Source organism: Lytechinus variegatus, chromosome 5, assembly GCF_018143015.1.
Source record: "Lytechinus variegatus isolate NC3 chromosome 5, Lvar_3.0, whole genome shotgun sequence".
Lineage (NCBI taxonomy): Eukaryota > Metazoa > Echinodermata > Echinoidea > Temnopleuroida > Toxopneustidae > Lytechinus > Lytechinus variegatus.
Genome location: NC_054744.1, coordinates 21,420,206 through 21,444,777, shown reverse-complemented (window position 1 = coordinate 21,444,777; position 24,572 = coordinate 21,420,206). Strand labels below are relative to the sequence as shown.

At 36.4% G+C, this 24,572-nt stretch overlaps 1 protein-coding gene across 5 annotated transcripts; it reads right to left on the bottom strand.

Annotated features, from left to right (window-relative positions):
* Window positions 1-1,362: 1,362 nt before the first annotated feature.
* Window positions 1,363-20,444, bottom strand: LOC121415714 (dual oxidase maturation factor 1-like). Of its 5 annotated transcripts, none has more exons than XM_041609031.1 (9): window positions 20,043-20,443; window positions 14,364-14,421; window positions 12,090-12,230; window positions 11,722-11,820; window positions 9,818-9,971; window positions 7,199-7,413; window positions 6,302-6,492; window positions 4,376-4,381; window positions 1,363-2,034 (listed from the first exon to the last, which is right to left on the bottom strand). In XM_041609031.1, exons 1-9 carry the CDS (start codon window positions 20,205-20,207, stop codon window positions 1,792-1,794), a joined length of 1,272 nt encoding a protein of 423 aa, XP_041464965.1. In that variant the 5' UTR covers window positions 20,208-20,443; the 3' UTR covers window positions 1,363-1,791. The 5 variants fall into 5 exon arrangements, with proteins under 5 accessions (XP_041464965.1, XP_041464966.1, XP_041464964.1 ...); XM_041609030.1 differs by lacking the exon at window positions 4,376-4,381 and adding an exon at window positions 4,995-5,143 and having other exon boundaries at window positions 1,649-2,034; window positions 20,043-20,444; XM_041609032.1 differs by lacking the exon at window positions 4,376-4,381 and having other exon boundaries at window positions 20,043-20,439.
* Window positions 20,445-24,572: the final 4,128 nt, after the last annotated feature.

Here is a 24,572-nt window from a genome sequence, read left to right as displayed (position 1 = left end):
CAATGGATCAACCATTCATCCAAACTATCAGTCAATAGATGGACCATCCAGTCTATCAATCAATAGATCAATTATCCATCGAAACTATCAGTCGATAGATTAATCATCCATTCAAGCTATCAGTTGGTAGATGAATTATCAGATAATTCAGTCTATCAGTCAATAGATCAATCATCCATCCAAGCTATCAGTCAAAAGATCATCATCGATCCATGCTATCAGCCAATAGACCAATCATCCATACGCAGTCAAGCTATCAGTGAATATAATAATCATCCAATCTATCAGTCAATAGATCAATCATTAATTAAAGCTATCAATCATCCATCATAGCTGTAATCAATCATCTATTTAAAGTCAATCTCCTAAACACAAAAACATCATGTTTCATACCTTTATGCATGAACCAGTGGTCCAGGAAATTTTACTTATTTGTTGTTCAAATGGAAATGACCATCGCATCCAAAGTGTACTGGTCAGTGTAGATGAATATCTTAAAATTTTGGGGAGTTACTGGTCAACTTTTTCAAAGTATATAGATGAAATCCGAATACAGTCTACCCACGCACTCCATCGAAGAAAGAAGAAAATTAAGTTATTTATTACACTTTATTTATTAATGAAACGCTTTCCTGGTACGAAAATATGCATAAGTTTTTAAATGTTTCTTATGACCATCTTACTGTAAAATTTCAAACCATTTTGTTATATTTTACTACTAAATATGTCAGCCATAATTTATTTGCTAAAGATTGTTTCATTATTATTATAATCGCACTATTGACAAATCCATTGGGGAACTTTGCTTTCAGCTCAGCAATTTATTCGTTTAATAAAATATATAAATTATCTCGCTCAAAAGTACAAGTACAATAGCAATATACCATTGGAACAAAATATATATTCTCTGAGATGATGACTATATACAAGTCGCCTTTGAGTACAACTGGGTAACATCAATAGGATATATTATCCACAATGTATTTACCAAAGTCCACATACAACAAAAATATTAAAGAAATAAATGGAAGAAAATAGGAAGAAAGACAAAACGGTATAAACCCAGGATCAATTTCATACAAAATACATTATTGCTTATCCACCTGTAATATTGCCTATCCACATGTTTGTTGACCACAAGTACAGGTGCCGATATTTCAAACAACGCACATTTAAACAAGTACAATTATTAGGAATTTCATCAAATATACTATGCCTATATTGATTTTTAAGAAAAAAAAAAAAAAAGTATTTTTGACTAATCAATCACAATAAGCTCTCCTATTTATTATGTCGTTGTTTGATGCTGTAGCATTCTTGTAATAGTACTGGTTTATAAAGTGGTGTGGCATATTTTAACAGTTATCTGAATGTCGAATGATTTCATTCGGTCTTCATTCAAAGTTGATAAAACTATATTACTACTCCCTCAGAGTCGAAGCCATAAAGAGAGGTTTTAAATATGTACAAAATGATACACAAAACTCACAATTACACAAGTCACATTTCGTTAGACATCTAGTTTTTCGGTATGACGTCATGAATGAAAACGAGAGAGAGAGAGGGGGAGATTGAAAAAAGGCGAACCCATCGGGTGACACGACGTTTGCTCCGACGATAATTGCTCCATGCATTATTTCATCTAAGAAATTCAGGTTAAAGATAGGGTATGGTGTTCAATCTAGGGTTGAAATTGATCAATCCATTAATGTGTGGAATTTTCCGAGGAGCAATTGTCGCCGGGCAAATGTCATGGAACCGAATATCGAGCAGGTGTGTGTGGTTGCTAATTTACGATATGACTGCAGTGTTTTGGTATGTGGGCTCTGACAAATCGACTTCGTCTAGTTCAGCTCCCAGCGTGGCAGCAGCGCCACTGCTTGGCCGATCTTGGCTCGTCTCACCCATCTCAATGCCGTCGTTTACATGTCCGTTGTCGGACTTTTTGGAGTATCTTCCAACACCTTCAGAGGGATGTCTTGGATGTTTGCGCTTGGTTGTTCGCTTGTTCTTTGATTTGTAGGTGTAGATGATCTATGAAACAAAGTAAAATATGAATCCATTACTTTCTCTAATTCAGCTTCTCAAGCTTTGATTCCCTGCATAGGTTAGGTCGGAATTAGATTATAAAGAAAAAGTTTCGTTAGCATCGGCCTATGTTTTCTGTTTCTAACTTCAGATTTTATTCAGATATAAATCGACTTTGTATTCATTTCTCATGTTGGGAATTTGTTTTTATTTTTAAATTAACATTTACTTTACAGATTCGTTCACTAAGGATGTCGTGAATATGTTTCTTATGCACACTTAAAACATGAAAAACTTTTCTTTTAATAGTAGAATTTTTTCTAATTATCGTTGACATATTCTTATGGTTCAAATTGATATCACTAGGCAAAATAAACTTCTTCTTTTTTTGGTAAAGTAACATATAGAATGAGCATGCACTAGAGGAAAAGGACGGTAGAAACTTGGTGCAGATGTAAATGCAAATAATGAAATGCATGTATATTCAACAGAAGGAAGCAGAATCTATTTTTTAAAAGATAAATTAAGCATTTAAACAGTTCACAGTAATATTTAGGTCTATGATTGAGACAGAAATAAAATAGCCCAATAGAAAAAGTGCAATTATTTCTTAATATCCCTTTTTTCATGTATTTCATAATTTCTATAAGGCAGGCCTCTAGCCGTATATTTGAACAATTATTATTGCAATAATGTACTTGCACAATTGTCTTCTTTTAATGTTTTTTATTTGTTGATTCATAGGGTAAAAAAGATGCTCCATAACTTACATATGTTGGGAAGACCACTTTCATTTTCTATTTTTATGAAATGTCCAACCTCTCCTTTTTTCTAATATTTCAACCCGTTTAGGATAATTGCTTGAAGATTCCAGAAATGTGTTAACATTCTAACTTCCCCGTTAAGCCGTTGACATTCCAATTACAAAAAAAAATTACAATACGAATTTGATTAAGAATATGAAAGAATGTCGACAAAGCTTGATTTATTGTTTCATATTGCCAGAGGTTCAAGATAGGGCCTTCAAAATATAAGTTGAAAAACTTATAAAAAGGAGACATGGAATTTCATTTGCACGTTACATTTTTTAAAAATCTTCTTTGTAAAGAAATGACTTATGGCGGCATGACGAGTGAGTTGTATAGAGCATAAATGAAAAGGAACATGAAGATCAATTGCCACTGTAATGGAAAATATTATTTTGTAGAACGAAATGCATGCAATCGGGTTTGTTTTACAGTCAACGTATACCAAACTGTCTCATTTGTAAAAAAAAAAAAAAACTTTTTTCCTCAATATATGTGTGTTGTAAACAAGTTGTATGATATTGGAAGCCATAAGGTCAACCACTTAAAAAGCAATTTTGGTAAAGTATACCCTGATGGTAAAACAACCCATTGTGAGCCGTAACTTTTGTTCTCGAACAACTAAAGACAAGTTCAGGAAATGGATAAGAAAGATACTGTGTAAGTCAAAATTAATCGATTCAAAACATAAAACAGCGTATCACAATAATCGCTTCTTTTACAGCCACAGGAGGTGTCTCAGATTATTTCTGCCAATACTACGATATTTGTTTGCTTTATAGCTGTAGGGATTCCGGAAAGTTAGATACAGGATTGATAAAAGGGATTTTATAGAATAACAGCCTGCAAGTAGTTGCTAAATGCGATAGCAAATTATTCGACATTGCATAAACAAAAATAACATCTAAATGAAACAATGTATAACAATCCTAAGAATGGCATACACTCAGAGAAACAGCAACCTCTAAGTTGGTTCGAATACGAACCTACAATGTACCAACTGTTTGTTAAAATAAATTTGCGTGTAAAATGAATTGATGTTTTTTGTTTACCAACGTAGGCAGATTATCATTTTATCCAACTTTTTGGACGACAAAAAATTCTGAAAGTATATATTAAACATAACTTTTTTTTCTAAAAAAATGAAAATAGGGAAAAAAAGAAATGCAATGTTTTAATGAAGAAAAATAACAAATCATTTTTTCATTCTTCTATACCGCCCCAAATCGGGGCCTAGTTTGTGGAATATATCAAAGTGAAAAAATGGCACCATGATAAAATTGCAAACAGAAAGGTAAACTATGTGCAGGAGCACTAATTTGTCAAATATACTAGAGAAAACCATACAACGTCGATTTAGGAAAACAGGGAAGGGAAACAGATATAAAAGGAGGAAATATTAATTTACAGTTCTATCCAGGGCCTAATTTGTGAAAAATTTCAGAAACCATGGAGAAAAATGTAGCAAAGAATGTAACTACTGCGAGCTTGTAATGTTCCGCCTTTTTTAAAAGAAAAACAATAAAATGAAACGTGCATACCTCGTACTTCATTGATGAATGATTCACAAAGAAAAGGAAAACAAAAATTAAACGTGAGTGGTGCAAAATAATATGAATAATATGAGTTAAGACAAAATCATGAATTTTAGTTGAATTGAGAGTGGCATCACGCGTCTAGTTTTGGGGGTGAAAATTGTGTGTGTATTATAATTATCATGCATGTGGGACGTACACGGATGTATCGTCACACAATGACATCAACCATGTTCATGTTTGCTATGTAACTGTCGTGACTTGCATCATTCGAAGTTGATATGAATGAGGAGGGTTGTTCTTGTAATTGGACAAATGTTACTTGTGAAGAAATGGAAGAAATTGTATTGATAGTCATGTGTGTTATCATGACGAATGATTGCCCTGAAACTGAGCAGAATTTATTTGCCTTAATTACGCGTGAAAATGATGTGTGGATGTGTGTGCGGATGTGTAGGCCTATATGTAACGATATGATCTGGCGTCACATTAATTCAAAACATGCATGTGTGTAAAGTTTGGCATTCCGCTGACATGCAGATCAGGCATGCTGAAATGAAAACGATGCTGAAATGAAAACAAAGCGTGAATCGATGCAATGTAAAATCGAGAGAACACCACATACTCCGCTGCTTCGTCACCCTCCTCGATGCCGTCCGGTCCGCCACCTCGCTGTGTGGGACGTGGTCGACGCCTTGACTTAGCAAAGCGTGATTGGAAACGAGAGCGATACTCAAACCTCCCCTTGGGCTCGGGTGGAGGGGACTGGCATACCTGATTTCAACATCAAGTAAATTGAGAAGAAAAGGGTGCAAGGAATGAAGGAGAGAAAAGGGAGAACAGATATACCGAGGAGCGTTACATAAAGATGTTACTATACTAATACATTTCTAAAGGTAAAATAAGAAGACAGAAATAGATGACACGACAAAGAGTGCATTTACCTGTTACACAGGAATAAAATAAGTATAGAGAATGAAAAATGATACTACATAGGTGTTGTTATACTCCTTAATTAGCACATGTCCTATCACGTTTACTTGTGTCATGGAATACAACAAAACAGATAGACTGTGCTATTTCAGTGCTCACAATGTATTGTTATTATTAGTCATGGATGTTTTACCCGTTATCATCACTTATTATTACCTTTTAATGAGGTATGTGATTTACACGGTGCAATAAAACCGTCATTGAGATTTTATTATTAGAACTCAACAGAAACTACATTCGCAATAATTTGGAAGTGATTTGACTGGTTTCATTTTAAATTGGATCAGTCGAGGAAGTATCAATAATTGCTGTTAATAAAATTGAGCGCGATATAACATGGTCTCTCACAATATGCTGGTTCATACTATCACGTCATTTCTTTGTGCGAAAGAGATTCCTTTAAATGTTTTCAAATTAGGTCAAGTTGCATAATTTCTTCAAGATTCTATATTTCTTTTAGTAAAATAATTATAATTATTATATCTGTATGAAAACGAGTACATATTAGGTCTATGCTTTGGTTTATCAAAAGATCTCAAAGGTTGCTCTGTAATATGATCAGTAAATACGTCTGCAAATTGGTAAACACGAAGAAGGACCCAAGATATTGACAGCGTTTTCCACCTTTTACAGTCGCCGTCACTCTGCTCTCTTAAAGGGGTAATCCACCCCATTTTCTCTTCTATTTTTAGAGTGTGTTAGTTTTCAGACCGGAAACATGGAAAGGAAAAGAAGACATAAATGCATCTTCCTAGACAATTCCAATATTGCTCAAAAGTTATGAACTAGAATTAGAATTGGATATTATAGACAGTTAGCTAATACGACAAACTACGACCGACCCCCCCCCTCCCCACCTGCCCTCATGATAACGAGCATTAAGCTGAGAACCCCCCCCCCTCCCCGCATACACCACAAGGATAGTAAGACCATACTCACTTCTTGGCCGTTACTATCTCCGTTCGACTTGCCGCCTTCGAAGTTGGATCCATCCATGCCACCGGCTTGCTCAATCAAGTAAGTATCTTCGAAGTCCTGGAGGGGATCGACGTTGAAGAAGGTTGCGATCTCGAGTGGATACAGGTAATCCATGACGAGGACGATGAACCCGCATATGACCGATATCAAGCCTTGATAATGATAATACAAAAATGAGATCAGAATACAGGTGACTGGATGGTATCATTATACCCATTGTTTGGTGGAGACACGAGCCATCCCCGAAAACAAAAAATGAAAGAATGTAATTGGCCAGGTGGACATTCATTTATTCCGCGGTTCTGTTGATATTATATTTCTTCTCGATGAAGCAAATGTACTAAAACCAATATAATACCAAACTGATTGCATAATATTTTTAAACGGGGCGTGGGGGTACATGGGGACTAGAAAGTTTCAAGCTGTGAACATTAATTGCTTGGAAAAGAGTAATTAATATTGGTGGAGCAAGGTTTTAATTTGGTGGGGAGGATATTGTTGGGAAATGCCCATAGTGGGAGAAAGGCGTGTTGAGGGATGGCTCAGTGTGACAAGGGGGCAAGGGACACTAGATCCCTTAAGAACGAAAGTAGTACAGGGGTAACAAACGTGAGCGATTGCAAAGTAGTCAAGGGAGTGTGTGGTGGAAGAAAGGCGTGGTGGAAGACAGAAAGGCGTGATGGGGGAGCTCGGTGGTGCAAGAGATGTAGACCTACAAGCAACAATAATACAAAGCCAGAAATAGGTAACAGATATGTGGTGTAGGGGTAACAAATTAAAGATGGACGTTCCCAAATGGTGAGGAAATAGCCCGGGAAATGGTGTGATGGGGCAAGATGTTAAAGATTTGGCACTCACCAGCAACCATACAAAGCCAGAAACTGGGTCCCTTGTAGAAGGTAAGAATGTGGTCCGCCCCAAACGGTATCTTTAATTCCGATCCGTATCGAATGCTTGCATAAAGAACATTAGCGGTCAAGAGACTACCACCGGTCATGATGAGGAAGTAGGCACCGTTTCGGATGACCATGAAGAACAAGATATTAGCCAGGATCCACAGTGGGAAGGCTAGCCTGTATAAAACAAAAGGGGAAGTAAAGAAGGTAATTGGGTTATCCTTTTGGCATTACAATCAATAGTAAAATGAAAAAATACGTCTGTAGCTCGTCACGCGAGATTTTGATAGTAAAGCTTCTTTTATTAAGTGGACATACGTGAGTCTTTGATATTTGTAACTCTGATCCGCAAAGGCTTATGCATGCATAGAGTATCTAGCATCTGCTCTTATGGCCCATCCTGGCCGAACCGCGCGTTTCCGTTTTACACCCTGGCGAAGGCATTTTCCGGAAAAGTAGCCAAAAAGCGACTAGTGAAGAGTCTACACACGTCGCTGGTTGCATGCAGCGTGCGACACAGGCGAGTCCACCACACCGCATGCAATTTGCACAGTTACTGATCAGAGCACAGAGTTCCTCGGCACTTCATGTACAGAGAGAGCGGCAGTCAGGAGTGAAATCCGAACATAGTTTGCATTCGCGTTGTTTATGATATTTTTTTTTCTAAAAATAAATTATTAACTAAATGAATAGAATGACAGACAAAATCAAAATAAACAGATACTTATAATGGAAAGACAAATCGAAGTTTGATGGATTGATACACTTATAGCTGCCGAAAGATAGACTGATAAATAGATAGAGATAAGATAGACAGACAGATAGATAGATAGAAATAGAGAGGGAGAGAGAGAGAGAGGTGGATAGATAGATAGAAAGAGAGAGAAAGAGGGAGAGATGGATGGATAGACAGATAAACAGAGAGAGGGGGAGAGACAGAGAGGTCGATATATAGAGGGAGGGGAGAGAGAGAAAGAGAGAGAGAAGGATAGATAGAGAGAGAGAGATGTTGTAGATAGCAAAGATCAGAAAGAGAGAAAAAAGACAGACAGATGCTAGAGAAGGAGAGAGATAGAGAATTTGAGAGACAGATAGATAGATGTTAGATAGAATGAGAGAGACAGAGAAGATAGACAAATTAACAGATAGATAGATACATAGATAGATAGAGAGAAATAGAGAAAGACAGACAGATGGATAGATAGAGATAGATAGATGAGAGATAGATAGATGTTAGATAGATAAAGAGAGAGAGAGACAAAGAATATTAACAAATTAACAGATAGATAGATACTCTAGTTAAAAAATAGATAAATAGAGAGAAATAGAGAAAGACAGACAGATGGATAGATAGATGGATAGAGAGATAGATAGAGAATTTGAGAGATAGATAGATGTCAGATAGATCAAATGAGAGAGAAGAGCGACAAATTAACAGATAGATACTGTAGTTACATAGGTAGTTAGAGACAGAGAGAAATAGAGAAAGACAGACAGATGGATGGATAGATAGAGAGAGATAGAGAATTTGAGATAGATAGATGTTAAATAAAGAATGAGAGAGACAGAGAAGATTATTAGATAGATAGATACTGCAGTTACATAGATAGATAGAGATAGAATTTGAGAGATAGATAGAGAGAAAGACAGACATCAGCAAATCGGCAAGGCAAAATAATGATCAAGGCAAACATTCGTATTGAACCTGGAAAGTATAAGCTCAGCTGCATGCAAGTACGGTATGTTCTGCGGATAACTTCGGTGCGGACTTTGGATCGCGCGCCCAGCTGATAATGTAAACAAACGTAGACGTAGACTCTTCACTAGTCGCTTTTTGGCTACTTTTCCGGAAAATGCCTTCGCCAGGGTGTAAAACGGAAACGCGGTACTTAGCATCCTGGCCCTCTCTTGAATAGAACGTTCGTGAAAGGCATGTGGGCCATGGCCATTAAGTTGACCTATTCCCTATACCCTGGCTACCTGGTTGGGTGAGCAAAGGTCTAAAACGTGGAACGTTGTGGCCCAGTGGATTAGTCTCCGGACTTTGAAACAGAGGGTCGTGGGTTCGAATCCCATCCATGGCGGAATTTCCTTCAGCTAGAAATTGATCCACAATGTGCTGCACTCAACCCAGGTGATGTAAATGGGTACCTGGCAGGAATTTATTCCTTGAAACGCAGCGCGCGTAACAGCTGCACTGCTAAAGCCAGGGTAATTATGCTGCATATACTATAGAGCGCTTAGAGATTTCTGACAAAGTATTAAGCGCTATATAAGCAAGTATAATTATTATTTAAAAAAGAATATTTTGTGTACTATTTTTTATTCTTGCATTGTACATGCTGTCTTTTTTTTCCTGAAAATGTAGAATAAAGTAGTAGTAGTAATAATAATAATAATAATAAGCATAATTCATGATTAAATTTCCATGCCAGCCATTCAGATGTCACGATTTCAGTAGCTGTTAACAGAGCTTAACAGACCATGATGTATGATAATAACAAAAGCATAATTCATATGATTAAATTTCTATGCCAGCCAATCAGATGTCACGATTTCAGTAGCTGTTAACAGAGCTTACCAGACCATGATGTATGCGTAGAATCCAGCCAATCGGTATGACCTTCCCCATCGGATATCTTCACCATCCAAAGTGAAATATTCAGCAACCCATAGCACAGGGTAGGGCTTACCAGACCACTGGGCCTCACGGAATTCACGGTTGATACGTCCAGCTAAACAGAAAAAAAAATGTATACGTCAAGCTCCCTTAATAAAGCTCTTTGAACATTTAAAAAAAATATGTGTTATATCCAGTCATTAATATAATCTTAAAATGGTAGACTCGCTGAAATGAATTTTGCAACTTTTGATCATTCTCCTGAAGACAAGAACACACTTGTCGAAATGTCGAGTTTGGGTGGCCCTTTACAGGACCAAAATATAGAATACAATGTGTACCGGGAAACCAGCTCTTCTTCTTCGTCATGACAAACTTCAGAAGTTATATTACAAGTTATTGGTGTTCTCATAATATATTTGCTCTAATACTATCACCCGTAAGCCTGCTAAATATTTACCTAAAACCACCAGTACTATTCTTATGATTATAGATCTAATCCACATGATGTCCAAATTATATATACATCTAACCTTTTCAACATTTTCGGCACCCAACTATCAAAATTAATCTTGGAATGATAAAACTTAACTGTTAGCCTACAATGTCTATTTTCATATCATTTTGCTACACATATGGTAGTCTTATATCAGATATGTGGTTTTCGTTTCGTGCATCAATCAATCTTTGAGACACTTCTAAGGGCGATCCCCAAAATCAGTGGCGGCGCCGTAGGGGAGGGAGAAGTGGCGGGAATACTGATGACTTATTTTACACAATAGGGGTATATTAAGTAGTTCTTTGAGATACATCCATCTCTGTCAGTACTCTCCCTTCACTTTTTTTTTCAAAAATCCCCTATACGAACCTTAAGGGTGGTGCCTCCCCCTGCCCCCACCCTACTCTGCCCCCGCCCAACTCTGCCCCCACCCTACTCTGCCCCACCCTACTCTGCCCCCGCCCAACTCTGCCCCCGCCCTACTCTGCCCCACCCTACTCTGCCCCACCCTACTCTGCACCCACCTTACTCTGCCCCCACCCTACTCTGCCCCCACCCTACTCTGCCCCACCCTACTCTGCACCCACACTACTCTGCCCCTACCCTACTCTGCCCCCGCCCAACTCTGCCCCCACCCTACTCTGCAACCACCCTACTCTGCCCCTACCCAACTCTGCCCCCACCCTACTCTGCCCCTACCCTACTCTGCCCCTACCCTACTCTGCCCCCACCCTACTCTGCCCCCACCCTACTCTGCAACCACCCTACTCTGCCCCTACCCAACTCTGCCCCCACCCTACTCTGCCCCTACCCTACTCTGCCCCTACCCTACTCTGCCCCCACCCAACTCTGCCCCCACCCTACTCTGCCCCTACCCTACTCTGCCCTACCCTACTCTGCACCCACCCTACTCTGCCCCCACCCTACTCTGCCCCTACCCAACTCTGCCCCCACCCTACTCTGCCCCCACCCTACTCTGCCCCCACCCTACTCTGCAACCACCCTACTCTGCCCCTACCCAACTCTGCCCCCACCCTACTCTGCAACCACCCTACTCTGCCCCTACCCAACTCTGCCCCCACCCTACTCTGCCCTACCCTACTCTGCACCCACCCTACTCTGCTCCCACCTACTCTGCCCCCACCCTACTCTGCACCCACCCAACTCTGCCCCCACCCTACTCTGCAACCACCCTACTCTGCCCCCACCCTACTCTGCAACCACCCTACTCTGCCCCCACCCTACTCTGCCCTACCCTACTCTGCCTCCCACCATACTCTGCCCCCACCCTACTCTGCACCCACTCTACTCTGCCCCCACCCTACTCTGCTCCCGCCCCTGCATGAAATGCGGGTGATCCACTTACAGAATCGCCCGAATCCGCCACGTCCCTGGCTGCCATAGAAATGGAATCGTTCATTGTAGTTGATAATCTCTTCCGGATGTTCTGGAACACCTTCAGGAGCTACAGACACAAAAAAATACTTATCAAGTCATCCATCATAACGGGTTAGAAAAATGAAAGTATTGAAAACGAATGAATGCAATTAACTTGTTGGTCAAACAGCAAAGTGTGTATAAATGAATGTACACTGAATGTAGTCATGTTATATCTGCAAATGTGTAAATTGCCATCTTGTCACACATTACACCGAAGTATTCAAAATGATTGAATGCAATCATGGCATGAAATTAAAATGGTGTATTAAGAATTATCAAATACAATCATCTCACCTTTGAGTGTGATGTTGACGCTGTTGAGTCCTATCTTCACTTCGATGTCAGCGTGTTCTATCTCGTAGGGAGAGAACGCCTTGTAGTATGTACTGATGTCATGAAGGGTGGCCTTCTCCCATTCTTGTCCCCAAAGAGACACTGCATGGAGTTAATAGAATAGAATAATAATTATTATTCCTGTTTACCTGGGGTTGCCACTGAGCCCTTATGATCTTTTCTTCAAGCGGACCCTGTGTAGCATGTATGTACCCTACTCCATTCTGATTATGGCTATATGGTTATATACTTCATACTTCTACCTATCTACCTATCTACCTATCTTATCTATCTATCTATCTTATCTATCTATCTATCTATCTTATCTATCTATCTATCTATCTTATCTATCTATCTATCTATCTTATCTATCTATCTATCTATCTTATCTATCTATCTATCTATCTTATCTATCTATCTATCTATCTTATCTATCTATCTATCTATCTTATCTATCTATCTATCTATCTTATCTATCTATCTATCTATCTTATCTATCTATCTATCTATCTTATCTATCTATCTATCTATCTTATCTATCTATCTATCTATCTTATCTATCTATCTATCTATCTTATCTATCTATCTATCTATCTTATCTATCTATCTATCTATCTTATCTATCTATCTATCTATCTTATCTATCTATCTATCTATCTTATCTATCTATCTATCTATCTTATCTATCTATCTATCTATCTTATCTATCTATCTATCTATCTTATCTATCTATCTATCTATCTTATCTATCTATCTATCTATCTTATCTATCTATCTATCTATCTTATCTATCTATCTATCTATCTTATCTATCTATCTTATCTATCTTATCTATCTATCTTATCTATCTTATCTATCTATCTTATCTATCTATCTATCTATCTTATCTATCTATCTATCTATCTTATCTATCTATCTATCTATCTTATCTATCTATCTATCTATCTTATCTATCTATCTATCTATCTTATCTATCTATCTATCTATCTTATCTATCTATCTATCTATCTTATCTATCTATCTATCTATCTTATCTATCTATCTATCTATCTTATCTATCTATCTATCTATCTTATCTATCTATCTATCTATCTTATCTATCTATCTATCTATCTTATCTATCTATCTATCTTATCTATCTATCTATCTTATCTATCTATCTATCTTATCTATCTATCTATCTTATCTATCTATCTATCTTATCTATCTATCTATCTTATCTATCTATCTATCTTATCTATCTATCTATCTTATCTATCTATCTATCTTATCTATCTTATCTATCTATCTTATCTATCTATCTATCTTATCTATCTATCTATCTTATCTATCTATCTATCTTATCTATCTATCTATCTATCTATCTATCTATCTATCTATGTTATCTACCTATCTATCTATCTATCTTATCTATCTATCTATCTATCTATCTATCTTATCTATCTATCTATCTTATCTATCTATCTATCTATCTATCTATCTATCTTATCTATCTATCTTATCTATCTATCTATCTTATCTATCTATCTATCTTATCTATCTATCTTATCTATCTATCTATCCTATCTATCTATCTATCTACCTATCTATCTTATCTATCTATCTATCAACTTACCTACCTACCTACCTACCTATCTATCTATCTTATCTATCTATCTATCTTATCTATCTATCTATCTTATCTATCTATCTATCCTATCTTTCTATCTATCTATCTATCTTATCTATCTATCTATTAATCTATCTATCTATCTATCTTATCTATCTATCAACCTACCTACCTACCTATCTATCTATCTATCTATCTATCTATCAACCTACCTACCTACCTACCTACCTACCTATTTATCTATCTATCTATCTATCTTATATATCTTATCTATCTATCTATCTATTTATCTATCTATCTATTTATCTATCTATCTATCTATATATCTATCTGTCTTATCTGTCTTATCTATCAATCAATCTATCTTATCTATCTTATATATCTAATTTATCTATCTATCTACATGTATCTATTAGTCAATCAATTAATCCATCCATCCATCCATCCATCTATCTATCTTATCTATCTATCTGTCTATATATATATCTATATATCATTCTGTTCATTTCTTTTTCTCTCTCTTCCTTACTTTCTCTCTCTCTTCCTTTCTTTCTGTCATAACGAAGCTTTAACCAGAAGACATGCATGTAAACTTTTTTCAGATAAATCATCAACAATATACTTACACATGATACCGGCACCGATGAAAAGGCTGACTGTGATCCGAATAAAACTGTAACATCTCTGAAATCAAAAGAAAATTTAAATAAACATAAAGAAAAGTTGCAATTCATTCACAAAACATAAAACCATGCTGAAAGCATTTTTAGAGAGAGATTGTTGAATTATTCTCTGTATTGTTTTTCATTTTGCAAGCCAACCATTTGCCGATATAACCGAAAGTTGAAAATTGAAATCGTTTAAGTCGGGGCCATAGGAACGATTTTTTTTTTACTGGGGGCGCTGGTGTAAAATTTCAAAAGCAAAGCAAAAAAAAAATCACTACAAAATGGAGATACCAAAATTCTCCCGAGAAATCTGAAAAGGTCATTTTAGTTACATTTTTCAATTTTTACACATCTTCCAAAATATCTGGGTATGCTGTCTATGGAAGCACCCCCGCTTACCAGGGCCATGGGACATGTATATAGTAACTGAAGCATTGTGTATCAACACTTTTACCATGGGGATACTATTCAGATCTTGATGCTCTAAGTTTCCATTTCAGCTTTTACTCTTTTTTCGTACATCGCATCGATCTGGATTATCACGAATTTGAAGTTTGCTTCATTCTATTAAATTTTTTTCCCTTTTACATGAAAAAAAGGACCGCTTTCATGCAAAAATATCCCATCAACAAATAATAAAAAATCAAATAATGCAAAAATGGTTTACGAAATTTAGATTACAAATAGTAAATTGTTGGCAAAAATTATCTTTTCTTCTGAAAATATTGTGCTGGCGTCGGATATTTTCAATTATGTGATGCATGTACATGTAAGTTCAAGCCTATACCACACACAAACACAGGGAATCTTTCGTGTAATATTTCCAATTACTCACAATGCTAATACCCGACCAGACGAGTTTTTATTTGATTTTCTGTGATTGCAGAGTGTATTTGATTTGCTCTCATTGAGCTACATGTAGAACGATTTCGAATGCAGTATATTACGATCGTATAAAATAAAATTGCGCATTATAATTGCGCTCTAAATTATTTCATTTCCTTTCTTATCCATGTCGTATATACCCTTATTTAGTTATTGCGTGTTCAAGACTTGTTTGTCCCTAATGGCACATGAAAATAATACATTTCAAAAATTTAATTACATAAATTACTTACGAGGATACTTGAATAAAAACTAAAACAAAAAAACAAGATTTAGATATGGTGTGATTCAGTTTCACTATAAACATCGCGGTTGAATGGACACGGAAATTGTCTTAAATGTATCATAACTTGATACGCCACGGTTATTTACAACTGATATCAATTTTCAGTATTACATTTATTTAGTTTTTGTCTTTATTTTATTCTAATAAACAATTTGTTGTTACGGACTTGACTTCTAAGCGGAGTCGGTTTACCCCCCCCCCTTCACTGCTTAACATGTGTATAATATTTGGATATGTGCAAAACTGAATGAAACTCTTTCTCACAGAAGATCGAAATAACGCAAATTAAGATACAATTAGAGTAAGACGCCACCGGCATCCTCATGTGAATACAGTCCAGTGTATGAATATATCTGTTTTGTGAAAATGGTTTGCTTCCGATTTTAGTGAAATTTGAAGTTATATGCATTTTTAATTTTTGCATTTGTTTTTTTATCAAACGTGTTGTTGGACTCAGAACCTTACTCTTAAAAATTGTCACTAAAGAGTCAGGAATTTGTCGCAATAAATGGCAAATCCAGGCCTACTTATCTTTGTTTTCATCTGACAAAACTCCAGAATACAATGCAATAAGCCAATAGCAAAACATCATTATTCAATTTACATGTATGAGGTGAGCACCTGTGATTAGCACCTTTGTCTCATTTACGAAACATTTGGGATAATTTCCCATATTAGTAACAAAACAAACAATGTGTAGTAAACAAACTGAGATGAAATAACAATCAATTCCTTAACCATGTTAACCTTAAAGTAATTTCCCTTTTCTTTCCATGACTAGGATAATTTTGAATATACTCTTCACCGACCTTGTTATAACCGTTTATAGCTAGGTCAAGTGTTACCAAAGGGACACCGGCCCTTATGGGAGGGGTTCTACGGGATGACCTTAACAGTTACAATCCATTCCCTGTACAAAATCCTTTTTGCATTCAAATGCAAAGCGATCAGTTAGAGCTGTGTCAACTGTCAAGTCAAAAAGTCCATCCCATCAACAACTTGATTAAACTACGAAAAATAAAACAAGCTTAACACTGAAATTTTGACCAGAATTTGACGTTATTACATCTTTTAAGTTTCGCTTAATCGACTTCATGAACGGTTCATCATGACAACTTATTTGCATACAACCAAAGTGAGAAGATTCCCTCGACTTTTAAATGCTTTAACTTCCTTATGTGACGACCGATTTCAAAATGTCCATTGCCGCGATATTAAGGGTTATCCAAATACATTTTAATATGGGTTGCCATCACGCCAGAGTCAAAGCCTGAATTTGGGCGGGTGTCCATACAGTTTACTCGAAGTAAAGAACCAGTTGAAAATATTATGTGTTCCTATAAATGTAAAGGTTTATTTTCTGGAATAACATGCATTTACATATTTCTCTTAGCAATCATCACATTTGTTCGTCTGTAATCTCGAAAGATTCATTCTTATTAGGAATAAGGGAACGCGCATGTTCATTGTGTAAAATAATATATAAGTTTTATGACTCAATTTTTACCTGAAATCGCGTAAAATTTACGCTGCAATACATGTTTATTGTACCCAACAACCAAGCATCCATATATACTTTCTAAGTTGTGAGCAATCTCTACAATGATTGCTGATAATGAGAGAGGATGAGGAGAAGAGGATGTTGATGATAATGAGGATGATGGTGGTGGTGGTGATGGTGATGATGATGATACTGATGATGATGATGGTAATGATGATGATGGTTGTGGTGGTGGTGATGATGATGATGATGATGACGACGATGATGACGGTGATGATGGTGATGATAGTGGTGGTGGTATGGTGGTGGTGATGATGATGACGACGATGATGATGGTGGTGGTGGTAGTATGGTGGTGGTGGTGATGATGATGATGGTAATTTTAATGGTGATGGTAGTGGTGGCGGTGATGATGATGATGATGATAATGATAAAGGTGATGGTGATGTTATAGTGGTGGGGATGATGATGATGAAGATGATGAATATGATAATTATGATGGTATGGGTGATGATGGTGATGGTAATGATGATGATAATGATGATGATGGTGACGATGGTAGTGGTGATGGTAATGGTGATGATGATGGTGATTATGGTCAACAACGAACCATCTACATGTAAATTAGCAGAATCCGCAGTACTATACATTTACATGATACATCTTTATCTCATGAAAATAAGCAATGACCCATCATCAGTTTTTTTTATCACAATTACTTTATATTCATAACTTCATTATAAATGTATTATAATAAGAAACTTTAATTCATAACTTTATTATTTGGCTCCGGGTAGGCTACTTCTACCATGGAAGCCATGGAAACTGTTCCGATAATTAATATATCTTTCGTTCCCATTATATATAATTTTGATGGGAGGGGGTCCCAAGCAGTTTCTGTTAAACTGCCCCCAAGTAAAAAAAAATCTTTCTTATTTCTTTTGTTACTCGAGCCCCCCCCCTGTGGATTCTCCCTCTTGTTTTCTTTATTATATCATTTCTTCGTCTCCTTCTCACCTTTCCTTTATCTTCCTTTTTCTTCTATATATGTATTCTCAACTTCCCATATTCTTCTTACAATAATTTTCATCGTGCACTTAAAAATTTATATAGCAGACTTTCTCAAATTATCCTTATTACAGTGCATTTCTTTATTATTTCAAGTTGCAGATTAACTTTCCACTACTACTGTAATCACGGAAATATTCCCATTCTCCATTCTCTGTCATTCTTTCTAATTTTGGATAATTTTCTTCTGGTGCTATACATGAAATACAATAGAGAATTTCTTATTTTCATCATTGCTATTTTTATTCTTATGGTTTAAAGTATTATTGCTTTGCTGTTTGTCAAGATTACTATTCTCTTGGTTTTTTTTCATGAAGGTTTTATTTTTACAATGCTCAAGTTTTATCCCAATCATTTGTTATGTCGAATTTTCTTTTGTTTTGCTATTTATCAATGATCCACGATTGTTTGTTTTATATTGTAATGGATGCAATGTTATCTGCTTTACTGTTGAGAATACTGTGACTAAATTAACAAAAGGATAAATTATCTCGTTCTCACTCTCATCTGCCCCCCCCCCCTCATTCTATCTCTCTCTCTCTATGTCTTTCTCTCGGCTTTCCTCACATAGCACCATCACATGCAGCAGTCTCATAAATTGCTATTTTTGCGTTTCTACATGGTTATCGTCACTATTGGGGTTATACACTGTTGACGTGGTGTATAGTAGAACAGTAATCAGACAGTGTAAAGAAAAGAAAGTCCCATATTCATTTTTGACGTATATACATCTTTCTCGAGCTGAACGTCAACATTTGTCATTTTATAAACATGCAAAATTTGACAGACTTCTTGAACGACAATTACTTTTGCTTCTTAATTGAGTAAACAAACTCATGGTATTCAAGGTTGAAACGATTACACACAATCAAACATTATCATCAATTCAGTATTTAGGCCTATATCCCGGGATATATATATTTTAGTGCATAAGCTAGTCATTACAATTATTTGCACGATTTGAAATCAATAGGGGAAGGCGGGGTAAGTTGAGCATAGGGGCAAGTTGAGCCACCAGCCCCAGGCCAATAATGAATGAGTCAGACATTGTGGTGGTGTCATGTATTGATGACCCATAGCATAACCCCTCACCCCACCACATTGTTTCCAACTTTGAAACAAAAAGTAGTTTTTTGGAGGGAAAAATATGAATTTCAGCCAAAAAAGTAAAAAAGAGTGTGAAATAGATAAGTGCTTTATAAACACACACGTCTTTAAATATAATAAAGACATGATAACAACATTATTAGTCCAGGTATGGATCTTCATTCTTGTCATAGTCTTTTATATGATGGATCCATAATAAATGTGTGGATACAAAATTATCGCACTAAGTTCGGACTGGGGTAAGTTGAGCCAAACAGCATGGGGCAAGTTGAGCCATGGTAATTCCTATGGTAATGTATCTTAAAAAACAAACAAACCATAAAAATCGATTGAAAAGCAGGCTGAAAGGAGCAAATTTACATGACTGCTCTTTTCCTTTTACAGGATGTTAGTATTTATAGAGAATTAGCAAGTGAAAAGACTTTAAACAAAAAATTGACATGCTGGTTCTCCCCCATACATTTTGTACATATTTTTTGTGGCTCAACTTACCCCAGAAGGTGGCTCAAACTTACCCCATATATGGGGCAAGTTGAGCCATTTGACATCGTTTTTTTCAAAGGTCACGATGACTTTCAGTGTGGGGATAGAAAGTTATATATAGGTGGAAAATATTTCAGAAGAATTAAATTTCAAGGCAAGGTACTTATTTCGACAAGATTATTAATCATATCAATTCTAACATGCAAAAAGCAAAAACTGTCACAACTTACCCCGCCTTCCCCTACACATTTTTATCATATTATTTTTCTTTTTTTTAAGTACATTTATATATTTTCAAATTTCTTACCTGCATTCCCCGTATACCGGGCAAGATGATGATGAAGGAGAAGAACGTGATCAAGAAAGCAAAGACGAAACCGATTTCGAGTACGTCGGCGGTGACCGGAGTTTTATTAGGAGGGTAATATGTGGGTAACCCCTGCACCCTAAATGCGGTGTATGTGTTACCCATCTTGGTTGATTTCTCCTTCCCCTTCCTTCGTTTATGATACGTTCAATCGTCACTTAACGAAGATTCGAAGAGAAAAAAATATGTGAAAGAGAGAAGAAAATATGACTCTACGACAGGGCCCAAATAGGAACCAGGTTAGTGCCTGCAATGGCGTAGAAAAAGTTTTCTCTCATTGGCAATGCACTGGTAGATAGCTATTCAGTAATCAATGCTTGTCAGCGAGGGTGACCGAAAAAAGAAGACCTGACTGGGAGGAACAGCAATAACTATTTACCATATCATTTGCATATTATTAACATGTCCTTGTTGAATGCGTAAACACTTTACCTGTGCGTTTGTAGAGTGAGTAATTGTGCGAGCGTGGTATGCGGAATCGCAGCCTATTGTTCGGGCCTATTGTATATGAATTCGGTAGACTTTCTGTAAACCGAGCAAGCGTGCGATGAATTGTGAATAGCAAAAGAAAATGAAGAAGAAAAGGGGAAGAACGTCATCAGAGCGTGACGCCCAAACAGGATTGATATTGTTTGGTACCACTGTGTAACAAGTTGTTTTGTGTGTCCATCGCAGAATCACCCACCGTTCGCTTTCGCACGCATGAATTATGCAAATGAGGGCAGTTTGCGGAAGCTAGACCGAGCCCACTTGGCAAAGACGAGTCGGAACTACTTTCAGGGTGACTATTGCAAAATCATTCGAACTGAGTCCCTTGGATTGGAAGTAAACAATATTTAGCACCATCACATCCGCATAGAATGATACCTCATGCTGATTTTACCCTTTGATTTCCTTGAATCCCCAGATAACGTGTGACCCGGTAAAACAAACAAATTAACTTCTTGATTTTGCATGGTCATTAATTAATGTAATCACATCAGATAGCACAAATAGAAACATAATGGACATGTAAAAAAAGTTAATTAGACTGAATCTTATTTCGTCTTTATCTACATAGGCCTACTAATATTACAGATACTTTTCCATTCAAGTTAATCATTTGATTATTGTTATTCATCAAAACATATTACAAAATCTCAGTTACCATGGTTACTTGAAATGCCTTATAAAAATATACATAAGTGACTACTATTACGAGGCATGGTCAGCAGTCGCATACAAGTGAATAGCTCTGATTCATGAACATTACACCCCATCTCACATTTATTGAAATTGATACATCAGGGGCGGATCCAGGATTTTGAAATAGGGGGGGGGGGCGCCAGCGGCGAGGGAGCGAAGCGACCAAGCGGGGGGAGGGTGTGGGAGGGGGATCCCCCTCCCATGGCAAGGACTTTTTCAAAAAATCATGTCAAAAAGTCGTATTTTGAGAGCACCTTTAGAAGAAAAATGCACACTTAAATCACTGTAACTTCATGAATAAAAGACACATACTGACTCATTTAGGAGCTGGTTTCCAGTCACACACCGTATAAGCGGTCATTCAAAACATACATTTGGCAAAGGCTCTTCACTTGCTTGCATCGTGTGATTGAAACGTCAAATTTAAATGATACGAAACTGAGACTTGTAATCGATAAGTTCTGAATAATCCATTCTGATTATTGTCATTTGTGTATTTACATTGTGTGTTTCAAACGAGAATTGTTTAGTCGTATGGCAACATGCATAAAATTTGGTTCCTTTTTCCCCAAAATGCACAGTAAATTGTTACAAACTACAGAAAAAAACGACATCATCTTCTGGTAATCAACCTTTTCCCTCGTATTATTTTCAAATCATCTTCAATAATCCAGTCATTCTGCACAACCTCAAAGTAATATAATGCTTCTTAAGGGGATTCTCATCATTTTTATTGTTTACGTTCAAAGTCTCTCATCGCGTTGCCATCTTAACTTATGACCAGCCAGGATGAAATTGTATTTATATTTATTTTAACATAAGATAATCAATTTTTACGAAGCACTTGTTAAAACTACACCACAAATAATTAAATAAGGTCAATGATAAAATGCTAGAAAATACATGTAAGGAGCTTTGATATCCAGTCCATAATTGTATAAGTTATAACTATCAGTGGCAGAAAATGTAAAATAAACCGAGGCTCGTCTTCGGTATACAGAGTTCAGAAGGCATTTTGTAAGCTTTTCATTTATGAAATTACAACTTGTTTAGACCATGAATTCATATAGGCTTCCAATTTGATGTTTTTTCTACATGTTGAATCAATGTATACTAGCTTTCCAACCAACAAAGTAAATGTTGTAAACTGTATTGATTGCCTTCTGTTGGGCAAAGCTATTCCTGCCAAGTTTGAGCTCAATCATGACTTTTATTTTTTTAAGATGAAAATATGGAAAGTTTATTTATGCAAGACAAACGAAGAACAGACGAAATAGTGGAATTTAATTACTCACACTATAATATATAAGGGATATACTTTTAAAGCTCTGCACTATGTAGATCCCGTTTGCTGCCTGTGCAAGTCTCGTGGTTCTGTGGGTATAGCCACAAAATATTATATACGTTTTTCGTATGTGAAATACTTCAGTAAATAATTTAATAACGAATATCACACCCAAATGTATTTCTATGACATGCATGATTAATTCAAGGAAGTTTTGCCGTACAATGCATTATCACGTAAGCGCGATTGGAGGAATGTTATGAGAATGTCCCGCTTTAGATTTAATACCGTATCCTCCCATTTTGTCATAATTATATTGTGTTAAGATACTGCATACTTAACTAGTTCATCATCATTACAATGTTGTGATTGCTTTCAGCTAGGTTTGTGTCTGTTCAGTGGTGTTGATCTTTTTTTTTTGCGTAATCGCTGGTACAAATTTAGTTTCTGAAAAAGAGATAATGATTTTTTTTCATATGGAGTTTTTTCATACCATCTTAGAGAAAATTGTGACTTTTTTTTTAGTTGGGGCGCCCTGGATAAATCTACCAGAAAGTGTAAAAGTTAGTTTACATTAAATACAAATATGTCTGACCTATACATTTCAGTGAAAACGTACATGACCAAGGCAGAATGATAATGCTGCGCACGTGGCGCCCGATATAGGGCTTCATCTTTGAGTGAAGAATAATCTCGGGGATAGACATTATCATTCGCATCGTTGACACTTTCTCTCGCGATCTGTTACTTACAATTTACATGTATTTGCCATAAAGACGGACAAACGCATGTTACAAAAAACACAAAATTTCGGGAAAAAATGATATCCAATCCAACATCTTCACACTGGTCACTGCACTGCAACTCCCGATTACAAGTGGTGCAACTTTCCAACCAATCGACTTGCGCGCCCTGGAATTCCGGAATTTACATATTGCAATACAGTATGACAGAGGTGCATTTGTGCGAACACAAAGGCCATGACCGTAAGTAAAATATAGTTTTGACTAGATCTAGCCCTTGAAATTGACTACATTGTACCAATCCAGTAAATATAACCATCAAAAAAAAAAAAAATCCGGCGAAAATAGGGGGGGGGGGGGCGCGCGCCCGGGGCGCCCCCCTCTGGATCCGCCACTGTACATTATGGTCAACCTCCCTTCGATCGATATATGCCTAAGAAACATAAATGCTGAAGTTATACAGCTACAATAAAGGACAAGTCCACCCAAACAAAAAGATGAGTTAAATAAAAAGAGGAAAATCCAAGAAGCACAACACTGAAAATTTCATCAAAATCGGATGAAAAAAATTATGACATTTTCAAGTTTCGCTTAATTTCACAAATAGTTATATGCACATCCTGCTCGGTACGCAAATGAGAAAACTAATGACATCATTTACTCACTATTCCTTTTGTATTTTATGAAATATAAAATATTTGAATTTTTCCTCATTGTCCTGTGAAACAAAGTTTTATTTCGCCCTGAACATGTGGAATTACCATAGTATGGTTAATAATTTACGGTTCAATCAAGTTGGTCCTTATTGTCAAATCTGTAAAAAAGAAATATCGTATAATTCAAACAATAAAAACAAAAGAAATGGTGAGTGAGGGTCATCATCGATTCTCTCATTTGCATGTTACTAAATTGTGCATACATCTTTTTTTGTGAAAAATAAGCGAAACTTTGAAATGTCATAACTTTCTTATGTTATATCCGATATTGATAAATTTTTAGTATTATGCTTGTCTGATTTTTCTCTATTGATTCAAGTCAACATTTCTCTAATATGGAAATCATGCATGAACTCATTAAAAGTGAATGATAAATAACAAAGAGGATAAGATTGATGTAGTACTCTTCTTTACTGGCGAAAAGATGGAGGGGGGAGGGGCTTGGGGCCCCAAAAGGTACACAGCCATGGAAAAGAGAAGGGTAAATATTCTAAATGTCGTTTTCTAAAATATTTTCAAAAATCTGTCACCAAATTAGTTT

Bases quoted from the DNA above. Each gene is read 5' to 3' on its own strand.
- LOC121415714 (XM_041609030.1), bottom strand. From the start codon at position 20,207: ATGGGTAACACATACACCGCATTTAGGGTGCAGGGGTTACCCACATAT. The intron at 11,821-12,089 runs GTGAGATGATTG...TTGTGTCTGTAG, and splicing joins CGTCAACATCACACTCAAAG to CTCCTGAAGGTGTTCCAGAA. The intron at 5,144-6,301 runs GTGAGTATGGTC...TGTTGAAATCAG, and splicing joins GAGATAGTAACGGCCAAGAA to GTATGCCAGTCCCCTCCACC.